We start from the raw sequence: 20,072 nt of genomic DNA, 5'->3' as shown, positions 1-20,072 counted from the left end.
GGGCCTGCAAGAAAGCTGGAGAGGGACTTTTTACAAGGGCATGTAGTGACAGGACAAGGGGTAATGGCTTTAAACTGAAAGAGTGTAGATTTAGATTAGATATTAGGAAGAAGTTCTTCACTGTGAGGGTGGTGAGGCACCGGAACAGGTTGCCCAGAGCAGTTGTGGATGCCCCATCCCTGGAAGTGTTCAAGGCCAGGTTGGATGGGGCTTTGAGCAACCTGGTCTAGTGGAAGGTGTCCCTGCCCGTGGCAGGGGGGTTGGAACTAGATGATCTTTAAAGTCCCTTCCAACCCAAACCATTCTGTGATTCTATGATTATTCTGAAAAGTAGAGTCAGCAACTGGCAACATAAACTTTTCTTCCACTGGTTATGCTAGTTAGTATTTGTCAGATGGAAAGCAAAAATTCTGCAAGGATTTATAGTAAGAACCAGTGGCAAAATGTAGTGATATCCAAATTCTCTAGGTGTAGAGAAATTAATGAAAATTAAAACAACAAACAATTGCAGAAATTGAACTAAGTTGGCTGATTAAGAATCATTTGAATTGAAAGAGAAAACTATGCCATCTGTGCAGACAATTCAATTTAAATATTTGTTCAACATATATGTTTAGCTTAGGTTAAGAAAAGGAAATTAAAAATAACCTAAGCTGTACAGAGAAATAAATTTTGGAAAACAAATAAAAGCCAGTTTTAAGAGTACTAACATGAAGACGGAAGTTCCAGTTTTACACTCATGCCACGAGTATGTTGCAAGTTCCACAAAGCAGTAACACTTGCACATACCTTGGTAAAATCCCACCATTCCAAATAAATCTGCCTAGTAGTTTGAGCTGGTGTTTTACTATCTGTTTGTACACACACCAAGAAATGTAGGAAGACAGTTGCAGGATGGCTTTTTTTTATTTTCCAACACTGCGTAATTAATCGTGCAAAAGTTGGTATATAGAACTATGAAAAGGCCGTATTCAGACAGGTTGAATACTAAAGATATGGTTTTCAAAAATAATCCAGTCACTGAGCCCATACATTTAGGATAAAATCACTGCACATGCACAATATTGCAGAGCTTTCGGTCACAGATGTTTAAAAATCCTTTTTGAGATAATAGTGTTTACTGATCTAGATTAAACCTTGCTTTGACTTATTATGGCAATTTTCCTAGCAATGCAGCAGGAAGACTGCATGAATTGACTATTTTTTTTAATGTAGTAAGTGCTTTGCTCTGTTATTGTTTTGACCATTGCTATGTTTTTCAATTCTACTGGTAGGAGAACAGTGTGGTGGCAGTTTAGCCAAATGCTAGCAAGCTGAGATTAAATTAAATAACCTGCAATTTGACCCTCGATTTTAAGTAAATGTTTAGAGTACTCATTCTTTGAAACAGGTCATTCAGATGTGAACAGTTTACCACTACTGTTTAAATTTAAAAGGTGCTCTAAATAAATTTCTTTGTCCTATGCTCCGAGGATGATATCCCCATTTTTCGAAATGACTTGAGAATTAAAAAAAGAGAGTGTGATTATATAATGCCCTTATGCTTTTAAACACAATAATTATTTTAAATTTTAAATGTGTAGTGCAATACAAGTCATTTCAAACTTTATCATTCAGTTAGCCAAATTAAAACCTGACCAGTCCCTTTTCTCTTTTTCAGTACATTTTGCAGCAAGTCACGTTAGACTAATGGTCTTGTGATGGGAAAAAGCTAGAAAGAAAAACCAATATTCACAGAAATATTACAAGGACTAGACACTCTAAGCGGTTACAAAATTATGAAATGTACATTCAGGAATAAATAAATAAAACACACCAGAAACTTAAAGCTCAAGTTGTGTGAAAATGAAGCATTCATATCACACTTCAAATCAGATTAGTTTGGTTATTACATGGATTTGGTCATATGTGTTATATGAGAAACACAGAAGGCCTTCTCTGAGGACTTGGCAAGCAGATAAAATAAAATGAACAGCTAAAAAGGTACATTCCCATAGAAACATAACAGGGAATTTTTCAGTAACACCAAGAAAACAATGGCAACAACTAACAGAGATGCACATTCCATGCTGTAATACCATCCTTACTACTGAACATATTCACAACTGAGAATTAAGCATGCTACAGTACACCAGATTTTACTGGATTTGTCATATATTTAGGTAGTTTTATGGTAGAGGTAATACTTTAGCAACATTAGTCTATGCAGTAATGCATAACTCTGTAACTTTAATAGAGTAACAGACAACTTCTCAGTTTCTGAATGTCTGTTTGGGAAACAGCTTGATCATTAATAATCCTTGCTCTATATTCTACAATAACGAACAAATATGCATTTTTCCCTCCCTTGTGCAAAGGCCCAGGCACCTTACACTCCTAGACACTTTCTGACACCTGCTCGGCCAGACCATAAGAAAAACAAGAATAAAATAAAAACTTGTCTTATTCTAGTCTTATCCTTTAGCACGTGGGGAAAAAAATGGGTCATTCGTGGATGCTGACATCTTTAATTTGTTACAAAGTGCTGTAATTCTCCTGCGCAAATTCAAAGACATAATTTTAAAACATCAAAGAGCAAGGATACAGAACAGCGATGCATAGACTATGCTCCAACTTGACAAATATTTCAGATCAAAGACTGCTATTGACCATTACTACTTTTCTTAAAAAAAAAAAACAAAACAAAACACATCAGAAATAGTTAAGTACTCAGCTAAACTAGCTCAGCTTGCAAGAACAACTTTAATGCTGAGGATGCAGTAAATAGTAAAATAAATTAAAAGATATTCCATTACTTTCCAACTGTTTATTGCATCTTTTTGGTAAATTATCTTATTCTTATTCCTGTTTATATGTTTGAAGGAGACTCCTGGAGCAATGTTTCTGCTGAGTCAGTCCTTTAGGTTACAGTGACATTTTAATGAAAAGACAAGAAGCAATTAAAGTGCAAGAAATTTTTCATCTAAGAGACAAATCAGCACACCAGTTCTCCAAGTGGAAATGTTAATTTTTGTTTATTTACTTTTTTTACAAGTGCACAGATATTCCACTAGCATATGCTGCAGTTTTCAACACGCTAGAAGATTTTACTTCAATCTATTTTTAGTTTTCAATTTGTTAACATTTTTCATCTGTTACTCTTTCCAAGTTTTGTTCTTAAAATGTAACATAACACTATTCAAGAATTCAAGTATTTTATACACTTGAATTTATCTCAAAAGGTAATATTGCTTGAGACACTCCTAAAGAAAATGTTTGCTACTGCTAGTCTTCGAGGTGGCTGGGATCTCCTATTTCTCATCCCATTTTTAACTCATTTTAACTAAGGTGTTTTAACTACTAAATGATTCTCTGAGTTAAGTGTATGAGTTATGTTAGGACTTCAAAACAGTTTACTCCAAAGGTCTTAAAAGTTTTGTCTCATTGAATAGTATACTTGAGTAACTTGAAGAAATAGTTGGTTACATGCAACTTGAGAGAGTGAGCTGTGGGACGTTTTTTACTTCAGCATGCTTATCCACAGGAGTCCAGATATTTGTCAAGGGCAAAAGTTAAAACTAAAAGAATCAACTGACAGATGAATTAAAAAAAAAAAAAAAAAAAAAAAGCCACCAAACTAAAAAAATAGCATCTTCCAATGCAAATGCAATGCAGACTGAAACAAACCTGCCACACGGTTCTTTAAGGTCTCAGGATGGCCTTCCTTGTTGGCCTTGGGGCGCCAGATATAAAATTGCAAACAATTTAGAAACTCTCTCTTGGGATGTCCTTTAGAACAGGCTTTGGAAAGTTCTAAACAGCTCCAGAGCGGATCTGCTTACAGCCTTTTCAGGTGAGGAAAACACACTTGTCTATAGGGATCAACTGACTTCCACACTTTTCCTCAGTATTTTCTTAATCATTCAGAGGGTCCATAGCCAGAATATTTGTACAATCATTCAATTAAATATTAGGGCTTTCCCAAAAAGATCTTTCATTAAGGCCAGAAACTTGGATGACAAAATAGTTAAAAACAAGCAGGAGGGAAGGGTTCCGGAGGGAAGGATCCCATTAAGCTCAATAAAATCTTGTGCTGTCTCACTTAGTAACCTTTGTATGAGATCTCCATTAAAGATGAGGTCAGCAGCAAGAGGCTGTGTTTCTCCAAAGCTACAAAGTGGCCAAGTAAAGGGGGAATTGCCCGAATAAATCCTTAAAATGTTTTTCAGCTCTCTTTTTAGAGTTAGGAAAAGGAAACTTTGCCAATTCCAGATTAAGGGCCGCTGATTATTTTTGTCTCAGGCAGCAGAAGTTATTACTTACAAAGGGAAAACCAAATAAGTGGTTCTGGCATTTGCTAATAGTATAAGGTTTCTCAGAGGCAGCAAATACACAGACTTTTTCCTCTCTTGGCAAAGTATACGCTGCTACTGAAGCACTTAATTAAACCACAGAAATAACACTGTTGAGAACATACTCTAGGCTTACAAATATTCTTCATTTTACTCTCCAACAGAAACAGTTTCAGTGAGGATCACAGTCTTTCTAGAATTCCTTTTCAAGTGCTTACATATAGCACACTAAAAGAAAAAAAAAGAAAAAGAAAAAGAAAAAAGAGTGCTTCTAAACAAATCAGTCAATTAAACGTACTTCAGCTAGCACAAATGGCTTAGGACAGACCGGAGTTCTCAGTCTTTTCTGTCCTAGCACTAAGAGGCACTGAGTTTCACGAGAGCTTAACATCCAGCCCCAAGGAACACAAGTGGCCAGAAAGTTCTGCCTTTGAAGACTCACACCTGCAGTGTGAGCATACACGGACATATTCGCAAACACTGAATGAAACAAGACTTTTGCAGACGCTGTGGGAGAGTTTTGTCAAATAACTGCAAGTTAAAATAAGAGGATTTACCAGTCCCTTTTAAACTAGGTTTAAAAAACACACTTCAGTGTGTTTTGTATTTTAGTTTTTAAACGGTGTAAGCTGAAGAATTTCAAACCTCCTGCTCAAGAGCATATAGTCTCATCAAAGAAAAGGTTAGTATTTAAAATCTAAATTTAAGAAATGAAATATTACCATCTCCCCAGTAATTCTCCCCAGGAATACAAAATCTTCTCAGGACAATCCTTTGACACATCACCAGTGCCACTGGAGAGTTCATTATCACTCTCTGCAAGAAAAAAAAAAAAAAAAAGACAAAACGAGAAAACAAAAGCATGCAGATTTACCAAAGAGAACGGACATTACAGATGCATACATATAGGTCTCAGACAAATTCTTCTCACAGATCAGTTTTAAAACCACAAAAAGACATAGAAAATATTAGTGGAACCATAAAGAATGTTTAGCAGACTTGACAAAACAAGTGTATTAATAAAGTTACCATAAAGTTTAAGAGAACAAGACTAGGGAATAATTCACAGCACTGTTACAGAAAAAAGGGCTGGGATCTAGAAAAGCATTATGTGAGAAAAGATTTAAGGCTGTCAACTATGCCTTTAATGAAATTTCACAATGCAGTATTATCTGAAAGTCACATCCACTCCAGACTTCACATAAAGAGAACTCTCTTTTAAAGCATAGTAGATAACGCTACTTCATTACACTGCCTCCCTTACGTGCCATTCTGCTCTCATGTGGTACTCTGAGCTCAAGAAGCCTACTCAGAGCCACAATATAATTTTTTTTTACTGAAACAAGTTCATGGATGAGCAGCAAAAACAACACTGTGACATTAAAGGTCATATTGCATGGAACAGAAAAGAATGCTTCAAATGGAAAAGAAACCTCATAACTATTAAGAATAAAACACTTACGGAGGGATATACGTCATTATATGACTAATAAACAAAACCAGAAGGGATGATGTGAGCCTGGGATAGAGTGCTCAAATAAGCATCCAATGCAAGTAACCATCCAGTTTCCAAGTGTCTTATGGCTCTGTGCAGCTTTCCACAGTAAGTTGAACAGCCTAACTCTTTAGAGCAGCTCCTCATGTGAACATGGTTTTGCAGTTATTTGGACTTTTTCCAGTTTTATCTGAATAAAATACTGCTAAAAATTAAAAATGAGTACAAGTTCAACACCACCAAACACTGACAGGGCTCTGATTCTCAGCCTCTTTACTATGAAACGCAACCTAAAAAGGGACACGGCAACAGCCCCATTATCCTCATAGGCCTCTGAAGCTATGGACAGTTTAGATGTTTGAGGGTCTCCAAGGCCGCTCTTTCCTATGAACTGAGCTGTCTCAAGAAGCTAAAATAAAACAAAAAAGGAGGCCCAAAGCTACATCTGCTCTCAAAATCCCTTAGATACTCTCTTCAACACAGCTCAGTCATATCTGTTTGCTGACCTAATATCTTTAATTCCTCAGGTACATTAGACACTTCACCTCCAACTTTATGTAGACAACAGTAGTAGTTGAGGGAGAGGAGGATGTTCAGGACTTGTACAATTATCCTCTTAAGTCTTCATCCTTGTCATTCTCACTTCAATTATACGTTTCTAATTTATAGTCTCAGCAATTGTCAAATACAAGTCATTAATAAAAATATCATCCGTGCTTGAATTTGACAATGAACAGTGAGGACAAAGATAGCGTATACTGTATTTCAAGGACAATTAACAGCAAAATGCTGCCCTGAGAGAAAAGAGAGAAGCATATCAGAAATCTCTTTGTATTTCAAATTGAACATTAGATTAGTGAAACCCTTTAGCGTGGAACCTGTTTGTACAGCTTTACAGGCTCCAAAATACAAGACGAACCTGCATTTAAATACTTCCCCTTAGAATTTAAAAAAAAACAAAAAACAAAAAACCAAAAACCCCACCCACACTCATCATAAATCTACGGGAAACTTGATTTTAAGGTTTCCCAATCTTTTGCGTACATTCACTAGATCTAAAGATGGAAATATGAAGATCTAAAACCCCCAAATTTATCATTTTAACTAAAATTTGATATCACTATAAAAGGTTTCCCAGTAACCAAAGGAAGCCATTAAGTTCCAGTGGAAGAAATGTATTTGAAGACTCAACTTTCCTTTCATTTTAAAATTACCAAAAATATTGTAAAGGCAAATCTCCTCACTTACCACCCAGGCCTGGTAATAACTAAAACAAGTTAAGTTAAAGCAATTAAATGCATTACACTTTTTAAATTCTCTCCTCTCCTGATTTGCCTAGCCGGATCAAAGAGATCAATTATAAATGCAGCCCTTCTACTTCCCATGGAAACAAGGAAAAAAAATTTTGAGGAAACCTCTAGATTGAGTACATTGGCAATTCAGAGACACAAGGTACATGTTAAAGATACTAGTACTTCTTAAGAATCTCAGGAAACCTGGCTCAGACCAGAAATTTATCATAAACTACAATTTCAGAAAGGTTTCACACATTCAAGGTAAAGGAAGACAATTTGGCACAGAATTCTGAAAGGAGAGATTTGAATTACTTTGGAGAGACTGAAGAATACAGTGCATCTCTACAAGAGCTACTGGTGAAAATATACACAAACAAATCTTGCAGTCTGAAAGAAAATCCGATAAAGATGAATAAAATCCCCAACCACACCAAAATGTTTAAAAATGAAGCTACACTGAATACTTTCAGGAACAAAGCACACTAGTCATTATCTGATCCAAACCTGAGCTTGCCAAGGAATACTAACATCAGACAAAAGAAACAAACCTTTTCTCACTACACTGGTATTCTATGCAAAATTCTTCTAAGTTCTTAAGGAGATCAGCGTTACATAGCATACGTACTCCAGCAAGATATATCACAAAGCTACAGTGCTTCAGCCCTGAAAATTCTTTCATCTGGAAGGCTTAACAGTATTTGGAATGTATTATTCGGTTATATGTCAGAAAATCACAGGCCTTAATTAGAAATGCCATATGCTCCCTTTCAAAAGACGCTAACGTCAAACTTCAAAATAGAACAGGGCAAAGGAGAGAGAACAAACAGCTTTAAAAATCGCTACTTTGTTTCCACTCTAAAGACTATTTACATATTCTAACCTGTGTAAGCACTTAGGTATAAATTAGGGGGGGGGCGGGGGAAGAGGCCATGGGAGGGATATTTAACTGTAGATGTTCTTCTCTAAGGTGTACTTTTATACATTTTTTTCCACATTCTATAGCATCTATAAGCCAGCAGCATTAGCCAGAGCATGATTTTATCCACCCTTATTCTGCTGGGAATGCCACAGATCCCTTCCTCTAAATATACTGTGTACTTCTCCCTTCCTCTTTTATTTGCCCTGACCTCTCAGAGCCTATCAACTGGACAATAAAACTTATGCCTCATCAGAACGGGAGGAGGATGGGAGACGTCTCACAGGAGCAAACCTGAGGGGCTGGGTTGTAAATGTGGGTACACACGAATAGCCTTTAAGAATACTTACAGATAACAGTAAGCCTCTCAGGTTTTTTTTTTTTATTTATTTGCTTCGAATTGCAATGTGATTCACAAAATTCACAAAAAACTCACTTTGTGGATGTCTCATAAACCAGTTTCCTGAATTCAGAGCCTCTGTTTAAAGCAAGCCTGAAGGATCGCACTTCCACAGCAAGCATTGCTCTGCACAGCTTCAGCACAGAATCATAGAATACTTTGGGCTGGAAGAGATCATCTAGTCCAACCTCCTACTCCAAGCAGCCCTAGTTAGATAAGGTCACTCAGGGACCTGAGTGGGAGAGTAGAGTCTTGAACACCTTCAAGAAAGGAGTCTGTAGAATCTCTCTGGACCACCTGTTCCACTACTTGACCATGCTCATGGTTTAAAAACCAACCAACCAACCCACCCAAAACATCCTTTTATCTAACCAGAATTTCCCAGGTTCCAACTTCTGTCTGGTATCTGTTGCCTCTCTTGCAACAAGAGAGTTGTGCACCTCTGAGAAGAGCCTGGCTCCATCTTCTCCGAGCCCTCTGATGTAGTAGTTGTAGACAGCAATAAGATTCTCCTCCGCACATTTTCTTCTCCAGCCTGAACCAAACCCAGTTCCCTTAGCCCCTCATTGTACGTCATGTGCTCCTGCCGTCTGACCAGCTTAGTGGCCTCCACTGGTGTGGCCTCCAGTGTGTCAATGTCTGTCTTGTACTGGGGAGCCCAAAACTGCACCCAGTACTCCAAACGCAGTCTCACAGGTGCTGAATAGAGGGGATGGATCGCTTCCCTGGACGTGTTGGCTGGAATCCTGCTAATACAGCCCAGGGTGTGCTTGGCCTTCTTTCCTGCGACGGTACGCTGCTGACTCATTTTCAACTTTTTGCCTGCTGGGATCTCCAGGTACTTTTCCGCAAAAGTCGCTTTGTACCTGGTTAGTGTCCAGCCTGCCTTGTCACACGGGGTTATTCTGTTGCGGATACAAGACTTGGCACTTGCCTTTGTTGGAACTTCATGAGGTTCCTGCCAGTGCATTTCTCCAGCCTGTCCAGGTCCCTCTGAGTAGCAGCCCTGCCCTCCAGCATTATCAACCACTCCCCATAATTTGCTTTTGTCCACAAACTCGCTGAGGGTGCACTCGGTCCCATCACGCAGGTGATTAATACAGACATTTAACAGCATTGATCCCAATACTGATCCCTGAAAGATACGACTACTTACTGACTGCCAGCAGGACTTTGCACCATTGATTGATTCTTTCATCCCAGCAGTCCAGCCAACCTTCCAACCACATTATTTTTCACTTATCCAGTCCCTATCTCATTGATTTAATGATAAGGACACTATGGGACATGGTGTTGGAGTCCCTGCTAAAACCAAGGTATACAGCATCCACTGCCCATCCCCTTGTCCACGGCACTGGTCATCTTATCAAAGCAAGCAATGTGGTTGGTCACAATGATTTGCCCTTCATAAATCTACGCTGGCTGTTCCCAATGACCTTGTTTGTCCTTCATGTGTTTAGAAACTACTTTCAGGAGTATTTGCTCCATAACCTGTCCCATGGACTGAGGTTAGGCATCAAGCATCCAAAACAGAAGAATGACGCACATATTCTTAACTTAACTCTTTATTATGAGCAAATACCCCACAGAAAAAAAACATACACACAACACGAAATCTTGACCTCTTCTTCCCCCTCATTGATTTTGAAAGCACAAGGCTTTCGAGCCCACAAATACAGAACATGGAGCACCCTTAGAGGATAACAGCAGCACTGACAAGTTGTGCAAAGACTGTAACAAAATACTGTGAGAAACCAACTCAGAAAAAGTCAAATAGCACAGATGTTCCTCTCCCTGATCAGGTACTTAACAGACTCTTTTGAACAAAAGTAATCGACTATGTTTACTGGTATTTTCCATTTTTGGCTTGAGAAATAGATTCCAGTTAAGAACTTATACTCATGTGAACAAAAACTGAGGTATTAAATACACTTGAATGTTTTTAATCTTCCTGTTTTTACAGTGAAAGAGGGGGGTTTTTGTTTTGGTGTGGGGTTTTTCTGAATGGGCCTTTTTTTCCATCTTACTTCAAAAATTTTCCTTTAAACAATACTCCCTCATCCACATTTAACACCAATTATATAGCTACAGAGCTATTTTTCCAATAGATTCAGTTCTCCTTAAAGGAATCTACTAGATCACTGAAATACGACAACACCTTAGAAGTCAAACTCATTTCTCAGTTAACAAAAAAGGCAAATAAGGCGGAAAACTATACTGTTGTTTCAGAGAGTTCAAGCATAAAAGTAAATAAGTGAAGTACATCCTAAAATGACTAGAAAGGCATTAATATAGCAGATAAAAATGAACAGGTGGGATTTCAGCACTGATGTGAAGAAGAAAAAAGGATTTTTAATGAGTTTTAATTGAGAAGCTGTTAGAAATGAAATAAAGAGTAGGTGGAACTGAAAAATAATATAGTTGGAGCAGCCTGAAGGAGAAGGAAATTAGGTCATGAAGATAGGTGGGAATAGAATTGGAATACTTCAAAAATGAGAAGTTTGATTTTTATGTAGGAGAAGAACAAAAATGAAGGGGGAGCTGAAGTTGGCAGCATATTATCAGGGCAACAAGATATAGACGTTACTGACATCGAATCATTCCATACATACTAGATAAAAGAGGATCGTGAGAAAGGCCACAAAAAAAGCAAGTTTCCATTTATAAGGTAACAGGAAATTACAGAGCATGAACTATAGTTTTGCTAGGAAAGGCAAGAGTGAAACAAAGTTTAAGTCATGAAATTCATTCTAGTATTAAATAAGGCAGATTTTCAGAAAGGTCCAACTTTTCAGTACATTACAAAATATTTTGATGAAGACAAAAAGATTTCAAAATGCCTTCCAAATGATATATTTATGAAATTACCATCCTCAGTATATTTTCTAATTTAGAGGGAAGAGCAATAATCAGGAGCAGAAAAATATGGATTTATGAATGTGAACAAAGAAGATTTGCATTGAATTGTGCTCACAAGAACCTTCTGTTTAAATGTAAGTTACATAATTAACTTGAAGAGAAATTAATTTGGCAGCTACTGAAATACATATAAAGAGAGTAAAAACAAAAAAGAAAGATAGATGAATTCTTCACTAAAAGCAAACCAGTAATAGCAAAAAATAGTATTTTATTCTTATTCCTTTTTATGAATTATGATACACATTTTTCACTTAGAATGAATCAAGCAAAAGCTAATGCTGACAAATCTCAAATTTTGATTACCTTGCAAACAGTTTGCAAATTTAATTGCTTCTCTATGTAACCGAAAATATGGATCCCAAAAAACCCTACTTTTGGTAAACACTGAAAGAGGGTGGAACAGCATGGGATTAGATGATGTCTGTCTTTCACTGACTGCATACAATAATGGTTTTCACACGTTATAAAGAAGTCTGTGCAAAATCTCTCAAAAGACTCACACTTCTACTTTGAAACAGTCCTGCTGGTTGTGTAAAATGGCTAGCCAAACTGCCTTTTTAATACAACAAAAAATTCTGCATTTAAAAACATACCTTAGTTCTATGTCATATAGTTTCTACACAGGCCCTGCATTACCATCCTATTAAACACAAATCATTAAAAAAAAAGTCACAAAAATAAACCTTAACTGTGCATCCAAATCTGAGTGTAGAAACATGCGCAAAGCGATGATTCTACCCTCGTGTAGTGAACATACAAATGAACCACCATGACGTATCTAAATTTGATGTACAAATGCTTAAAGCTGAATAAAAGAGTGGAGAAAAATTATCGCTTCAGTTCGGTAGTTTTGCTCCCACACAGATGACAAAGCCAACTAAATGCTGCACAGCAGAGGTATTCCTGTAAATACAAACATCTTCCACATGTACTGTGCTGTCTGAAAACTGACATCTTTGAGAACACGCAAGAAAATCAAATTTGAGATGTTGTCACAATTCTAAGGCAATGCAATTCTTTACTCCGTATTAGTATTTTACAAATTTGTAGATTAGTATCTACTGCCATATTTGATATAATCAAATGCAAGGGAAAAAAAAAAATCAACACTATAAACACAGAAAAAATATATATTGCCTGGCATTTACTTAAAGTGCCAAGGCAGTATGCAAGGCACTTTGATTATAAAATACTTAGACTTAACAAAATACTAGAAAGCTAATGACCAAAACTAAAAAGACAAGAATCTCACTTGGAGGTTAATAATTACTAGTAAAAAGTCGGGGGGAACTGTTTGTTGAGAAAAGTCTTTTTAATCATCTTTATATAAAGGTGGTTAAATAAGATAATTTTTTTAATTATATGAAATGTGAAATTATATGAGCATAGCAGTGGCAGCTTGAGGCCACACAAAACTATGGCACTCATGACTGAAACCTGAGAAGATTCTCTAGCAACAGGAAGTTCTAATTCCTAATAAGCCAACAAGATTGCAAATCCTTTTTCAAATTACTTTCAAACTACCATACTGTTTACAGGCAGACAAAGAAAAGACAACCACTACCAAAATAAAGCATCCAAAACATTCAAAATAATCTGTAATTGCTTCCAGATAAGACGCAAACACCAATTTATACTCATTTATTACTGAAAAATGTCTATTTTGTACCACAATCTAAAGTGATTTTATGTAAGTTATAAAAAAAGGATTGAAATCCAAGAAACAGATTTCACCTATGTACCCAAGGAACTGAAAACTCTCTTGATTTGAAAGTAATTTTCCCATCATTCTGCAAGAAAAAACCAAAGTTGTCGACAGATTTCTCTGGAGCATTCATGAACCGCAGGCCAGAATTATGGAATTATATTTTGCCTTGAACTTCACAAAGTCAGCATGAGCAACAGGTTTTATCAAAGAAAGAATCTCTACCTACAATGTGTTCCCAGACGCACGTTGCAGGAGTGTCTTGACACTGGAGAGGAAGAGGGGAATATAATAGCTCAGAGTAAGCCACACTCATTTCTTGAGGGCCTAGCCTGCAAACCTAGCTTTCAAGTGAACTTCAACAGCAGTCTGGGTTACAGGATGGGAAAGAACCTGAGCCCCAGGCAGGTGACCTTCCCTGTACTTCCATCTCCCTATAAACCTGGAACAGAAACAACCTTACAATTCCCCAATTTTCCATTTCATTTACAATCCTGCAATTTCATTAAATACTTCTGTAACCCACAGAAGTGCTTCAAATTAAAAACATTTCAAATACTTGCTTTTTAACAGAAAGGCCATACATGCATGAGCAAATTTAAATACAACTGTAACTATCAACAAGAACTGCCACCATTCAGGGCATATTAAAAAAATAGTCTTCGGCACTCAGTATTTTTTTTTGTATACTAAGGAAGGGATCATATTCTTTCTGACAGCACAATAATAGCTGCAGAAGTCAATTGAGTGCATTTATTCTATGATTCTATGATTTTTAATATCAGAAGTTAACTTGTAAGGCATGAAAATAATCCAGTGCAAGAGAATAGATAGTGAAGTCCATAAAATGACATCAGGCTCATCAGGAATATTTTCTTTTCATTTGGAAGCTATAGATCTGCATTCTTCAGAACTGCTTGTGTTTTAAAACTCATCTCTTATGGAACTGCAGCAAAGGGTTCCTGTCTGAAGATAGCCACTAGCCAAATGACCTCATGAATTTAGGACTTATAAAGTTTTAGTTCATTTGTATGGAGATAGCAAAAAGACTCCAATATAGACTTAACTGATCTTGTTTAGGACTAACCAACATTACTCTGTACTGGCTTAATATAACAAACAGTTCCTATGAATTACATAAAGCTATTTTTAATTTGGATAAAAATGCAGAGTTGACTATTTCCACACTACTAATGTCATTCTTCTCACTCAGTCATCCTCATTTGGTCACACTATCCCTCATCGTAAACCCCTATTTTATCACAAAATACTCTCAATAGCTCTATTGACTCCTAAAACACCACCTCCTCTACTCCTTTGCTTTTTTCAATCCTGAAAACAGCCTCTACCCACCCACAACATTTGACACAGTATCCTAATTTAGTCTGGGTGATCATCTCCGATCATCTAGTATTGCCCACTCCTTATCTACTGTACGCACCATCTTTTTGTGCTGTCCAATACATCACACTCAGATTTCTTTGAAGCTTTCAGGGTCCTCTATCCTTTCATTTCTGCTTTCACTGTCAAATTTCACCATCTCCACACTGAATTTCCATAACTCTTACATTAATTTTTCTATTGTATAATATCTTTCTTTTTGTTCTTAGAGTTAAGACAGCTAGAGAGCACACAGAGATAAAGTTTTACCCTCTTAGGCTTGTTATTTCTTCTCTTTTGCTGCTTTTTCTTACTACTACAGTTTCATATTTATATATAACTTCTTCTTATTAAAGGCCAATAACTAAACACCAAACACATTTCAGTAAGATTCTTTTTGGTTTAAGTCGACTGTTTATGGATTAGTATCCACTATGCTGTCAACTGCATCCCTGCTCAGTTCCCAGCTGTCAGAAAAGTAATATCTAAACTATCAAGAAATCTATTGTTGCGCTAAATAAAAACACAAACCCAAACAGTACTGTATTCCTGGAAGTCATTTGAGAGTGTTCTAGAGGCAATCTACAACTCATGCTCAGAAACTTCTTTTTGGAGACTTGGTAGGCATGTTATCTTTTACCTATCATGAATTACCTGTTTCAGGATGTCTGCTAAACATCCTGTGTTTACTCTGCAGGCAATTTATGGATTGGAACAAGAGCTAGTAACCAGACACTTGGAACCACATAAAACTTCAGCAAAAAAAAAAAAAAAAAAAACTTCAACTCAGTTACAATCAGTTTAAAGACTATTTTCTGTTTTTAAACAGAACTGCTCCCACTTACAGTGATCCTTAACCTTCTAACATCATTCTGATTCATGAAGAAATTCAAATGGAGTTATCTAGCATTCTCCTGAAATGTTATATTATAGTTTAAAAGAAAAAAAAAAAAAGAAAGAATTAAAATATTAGAGCCAAAGGAAGGTCATCATTTCATGTATGGGCTAAGCAAGCACTGCTGCTAAAAGAAGCCAACCTATTCTTCCCCTTCTTTGTTATTTGTTTCTAGGACTACATTCTCCTTGCAAATGCTTCTGCTGGAAAGCAATTTTTTCCAATCCTTAGGCTCACACATGCAGCCAGCCACTTCATCCTGCCATAGGATGACACTACAATAAAAACGCTCTGTGCAGCTTTGTCTTTTTTGAATAATGCAATATACAAACCATCGCTTCTGTACATGTTCTCACTTACTCTTAATGATCCAAAAAGGAGAAAGATTAGTTCAACCAATTGTGCTCTGCACCTTGTTACAAAGTTCTACTCAAAATTAAATATTAACAGTGAACTTTTCTGCTTACCGATAAAAACTGATACTTAAATCCACTTTATTTGAAACCTTTCCAGAAAGTGTAAGAATTTCCTCATCATATATTTGTCCTGGTTTCGGCTGGGACAGAGTTCACTTTCTTTTTAGTAGCTGGTACAGTGCTGTGTTTTGGATTTAGTGTGAGAATGATGTTGGTAACACACTGATGTTTTAGTTGTTGCCAAGTAGCGCTTATCTTAAGCCAAGGACTTTTCAGTTTCCCATGCTCTGCCAGCAAGCAGGGGTGCAAGAAGCTGGGAGGGAGCATGGCTGGGGCAGCTGACCCGAACTAGCCAAAGGGGTATTCCATACCATGGAACGTCATGCCCAGTATATAAACTGGGGGGAGCTGGCCGGGAGGCAGAGATCGCGGCTCGGGAACTAACTGGGCATCGGTCAGCGGGTGGTGAGCAATTGCATTGTGCATCACTGTTTCCCCCCCCCCCCCCCCCCCCCCCCCCTTTTTTTGTTATATTCCTTTTCATTACTATTATTATTATATTTCATTATTACTATTGTTAGTATTATATTTTACTTTAGTTATTAAACTGTTCTTATCTCAACCCACGAGTTTTACTTTTTTTCTTTCCTTTCCTCCTCCTCACCCCACTGGGAGGGGGGAGGGGGAAACGGCTGCGTGGTGCTCAGTTGCTGACTGGGGTTAAACCATGACAATATTTTAAGCTTTTAAAATTATATTCTGAATTTAACAGAAAACTTCTTATCAAGGACTGTACTTTACATTCTAGGTTTTGACAAGAAATCATTAATATTAATTATATTTTAAAAATTATTATCTCCAAAGCAAGGAACCTTAGATGATTGGGTTGCCAGAAATATCTATTACAATATTAATAATTAAAAAAAAAAAAGTGAGGTTGATCTGAAAGATCTCTAAGTAGCTATTGCACAATCTTTGCAAAGATCTTAATTTTTTTATATTGCTGTTCAGATGAAAAATAAAGCTAAAATGAGAAAAGAATATTAAAAGCTAAGAATCTTATTTAGAGAATATATGATCTCAATTTTCTATATGCAGTTGCTGCATGTTTGAAAGGGACTACATCTAACACTAGTATAGTAATTATTTCAAATCATTATTGGGGGGGCGGGAATCATGTTTGGCCTTTCATTAAAACAAAAAGAACAAGAATATTGAAAAAAATGCCTTCTTTCTTATGAACATCTTTATTCATATACTCATGACATAAGACATCCCACTGAGCTGTGTGTATGCACACACACACACACAGAGTACACAGAAATCAGGTAAGGTGCAAATGAGGCATGCATTCTTATACAAATGAAACTGCAATGTATAGTGCTTCTGAAGTAAATTAAGTAATATTCTGTAGGCATGTAGCATATATATGAAGATATAGCAAAAAAAATAAAGAGAACAGATAACAATCCTCCATATCTGTAATGGGAACACCAGCCTCTGGCCTATGAAATAGTAAAGTCCTTATAACGCACACCTGCCCTAGTCAGGTTGCAAGCAGGAAAAAACCTATATGGCCAGGTAGCTACCATCCTTAACATTAAAGAAAAGAAAAAGCCTTCTTCCAAGGCTAAGACAAGACATTGTAAACTCAAGGGTTTTGTTTTTTTTTTTTTTCCATCATCATAATTAGTACCCTGAAAAGAAAAAGAAAGAAAAAGAATGAAGAGATTTATTTAGAACAACTGCAAATGACTCATTTAACCTGCATATCCACTCGGATAGATAACTTCTAGGCAGATAACTCTAAATGCAGTTTCCATGAGAACAGAGTCACATCATGATATTTTTAATGTCTTCTCTTAGGAAGTAATCTACATATAAAATATGGAAACTAGCATTAGGCAGCTAAACCAAAGTTAAACTTAGGTTCATATCCCAGGGGAATACTTTTACTCTATAATAAAATAAAGCCATTCTATAATAGTACCACGAGGACAATATCCATATCATTACTAATTGTGCTACATTCATCAAATTCTGGAACAGTGCTTTACTCTTCCCAGTAAGAAGCAATATAAAAAAAAAGTATTAATTACGTAAACCCTATCCTATCAAACAAGCTCCAGAAAACATTCAGACTATACAACTCAAACATCCAGCAAGGAAAAGAACACCCACAGATGCTGAACTATGCTACACTGAACCACAAGACCCAAAGGTCAAATCTGAAATAATTCTTGCTACGAACAGTAAAGTAATCCCAAATACCAATTAAATATAAAAGCTCCTTTAGAGAAAATAGTATTTTTACTATTCAGAAGTGGTGCTTGATACAAAGGAGGGAATAACAGTGATAGTCAATGCCCATCCCGCCCCCTCCCAGGAATCAGAAGAAGGTTTTCAATTCACGGAAGAGCACTTGGCTGTGGGTTTTGTAAGCCTGGTGTCACCTGGGATAAGTGGGGTTTTTTGTTTGTAACTGGAAGAGAGCAACCATGTAACCATACCTGTCTGCTCTTGACTGTGTTAATCACAGGGTTCTGATTCGTATTGCATAAACTAATATCCAACTACTTACCTATAAGTACAAATGAAGAAGGAATTTTTCCACTGTAGTAAGTGAGACTTATTATAGTATTGACAGAACAGTGCCAGAAATCTGAAGAATAACATTGCAAAACTATCACGAGTTCTGGTAGGTCAGATATCCAGATCAAAAATGGGACACAGAAAGCCTATTCTGAATGCTACGGGCTAACCCTCAGAGTAGAGTACAAAGAGACGACAGTAGGCCAAGGGCCTTCAAAAAAACAAAAGAAAAACAAACAAAAAAAACAGCAGTGGGAAAGACATTGAGGTACTGTTAGCTTTGGGAGGAGTAGGCAAATACACTGGGTCCACGAACAGCAGCTATCCCCAACATGATCCCCAACTGAACCAGGAGATATTTTAATACACCCTAGTTATAAATGAGGGAAAACGAGTCACGTGCTAAGCAGTTTGCGGGTGGGGGAATTCCCCGTATGAGTCAGTCTGGGAATTTTTTTTTGTTTTTCTTTACACACAGGCATTTAAAGCCAGCCATTTCAAAGGCCATTTCAATGCTGTCCTTTAGCAGCACATTCAAGGCAAATGGCTTCTGATCAGAAGAAAACCCCTCTAGAAAAGGTTTTCTATCTTGTTAGCAGAGCACCAGTGCATCAGTAACACATTTTGAAGCACACACAAAAATGGACATGCATTGTCTGCTGCTGCTACTAGAAGAACTCCAAATAATGGGCTGGTAAAAATGCCATTACTAAAGAACTGCTGCTCATAGAAAACTATGTGTGATCTTTTTGTCCAAAGCAGTTTTATTTCTAATAGACACAAATAGGAAGAACTAAATGAGTAAATTAACAGCACAAATATAATAGTACTATCTATGGGAACTATAAGTGCTCATTTATTCTTACCTTCTTCTGCCTCATCCTCCTGGGATGACATAGGCCCTCCTCCACTTGTTGGGCTGACCAATTCTTCCTCTCTTGCAGATTCTCTTTGTAGACTGACAACTTCATAAATTGCATCCCCACCACTTGTGTGGCTTTTTCCTTCAGACTAAAACAAAATATGTGTATATATTAGGTCCCCACTGTTGATAAATACCGTTCTAATAGTATGCCAAAACCAAACCCAAACACATACAAACAAATCTACCAAGGCTAAACAATAGTTTAGGCATGACTCCCTCAGATTTCTCTGCAGTGGCACACGTAGACTGGCAGTAATTGACAGCTCTGTTTCTCTAAGTTTTATAGGTAAAAAATATAAATAAAACTACATTATTTCCAAAGCTGCCTCTTAACAACCACTTTAAGTATTGTTCAGAGCAATGATAAAAAAAGCTTTCCAATTTAAATAGCTATACCGAGATGAGGTCAAAGAGAAACCACAGCAAAAGAAAAGAGGAGAGAACAAACAGGAAAAATATTGGAGTAACTGGCATCACAGAAACAGGAATCAAATGGCGGGGGGGTGGGGGTGCGGAATTTAATGGTAAGAGTTTTTAGTAGCTAAAGACAAGACTAAAGAACAAACAAAACCTCATGCTTTTTGAAAGCCATAAATTGTGAAGAGCTCCTTGTAGTATTTTATGTGAGTATAATTTTTAACATAATCCTTTCAATGGGGAAAGGTATTGGCTGTACCTAGCTATAAAATTTGTGTTTGTAGCCTAAGTTTTATTTATTTCTTACTTTTATATATGTGAGTGTGTGCAAGTGTACAAATCATGAGTATCTGTCACTCTAACAGTTAAATTAACTTGGAAATTTG

The 20,072-nt window shown here is 36.8% G+C and overlaps 1 protein-coding gene across 4 annotated transcripts in view; it reads right to left on the bottom strand.

Annotated features, from left to right (window-relative positions):
* RABGAP1L (RAB GTPase activating protein 1 like) overlaps positions 1–20,072 on the bottom strand; it is a 257,343-nt gene that overhangs the window by 194,957 nt on the left and 42,314 nt on the right. For all 4 annotated transcript variants that reach the window (XM_050901438.1, XM_050901437.1, XM_050901439.1 and 1 more), the window contains exons 11-12: positions 19,211–19,355; positions 5,054–5,147 (exon numbers count right to left, since the gene is read on the bottom strand). In XM_050901438.1, the coding sequence (XP_050757395.1) occupies positions 5,054–5,147; positions 19,211–19,355 (239 nt within the window). The remainder of the gene's footprint in view (positions 1–5,053; positions 5,148–19,210; positions 19,356–20,072) is intronic.

The sequence above is a fragment of the Gymnogyps californianus genome, chromosome 8 (assembly GCF_018139145.2).
Source record: "Gymnogyps californianus isolate 813 chromosome 8, ASM1813914v2, whole genome shotgun sequence".
Lineage (NCBI taxonomy): Eukaryota > Metazoa > Chordata > Aves > Accipitriformes > Cathartidae > Gymnogyps > Gymnogyps californianus.
This window is presented reverse-complemented; position numbering and strand designations above follow the sequence as displayed.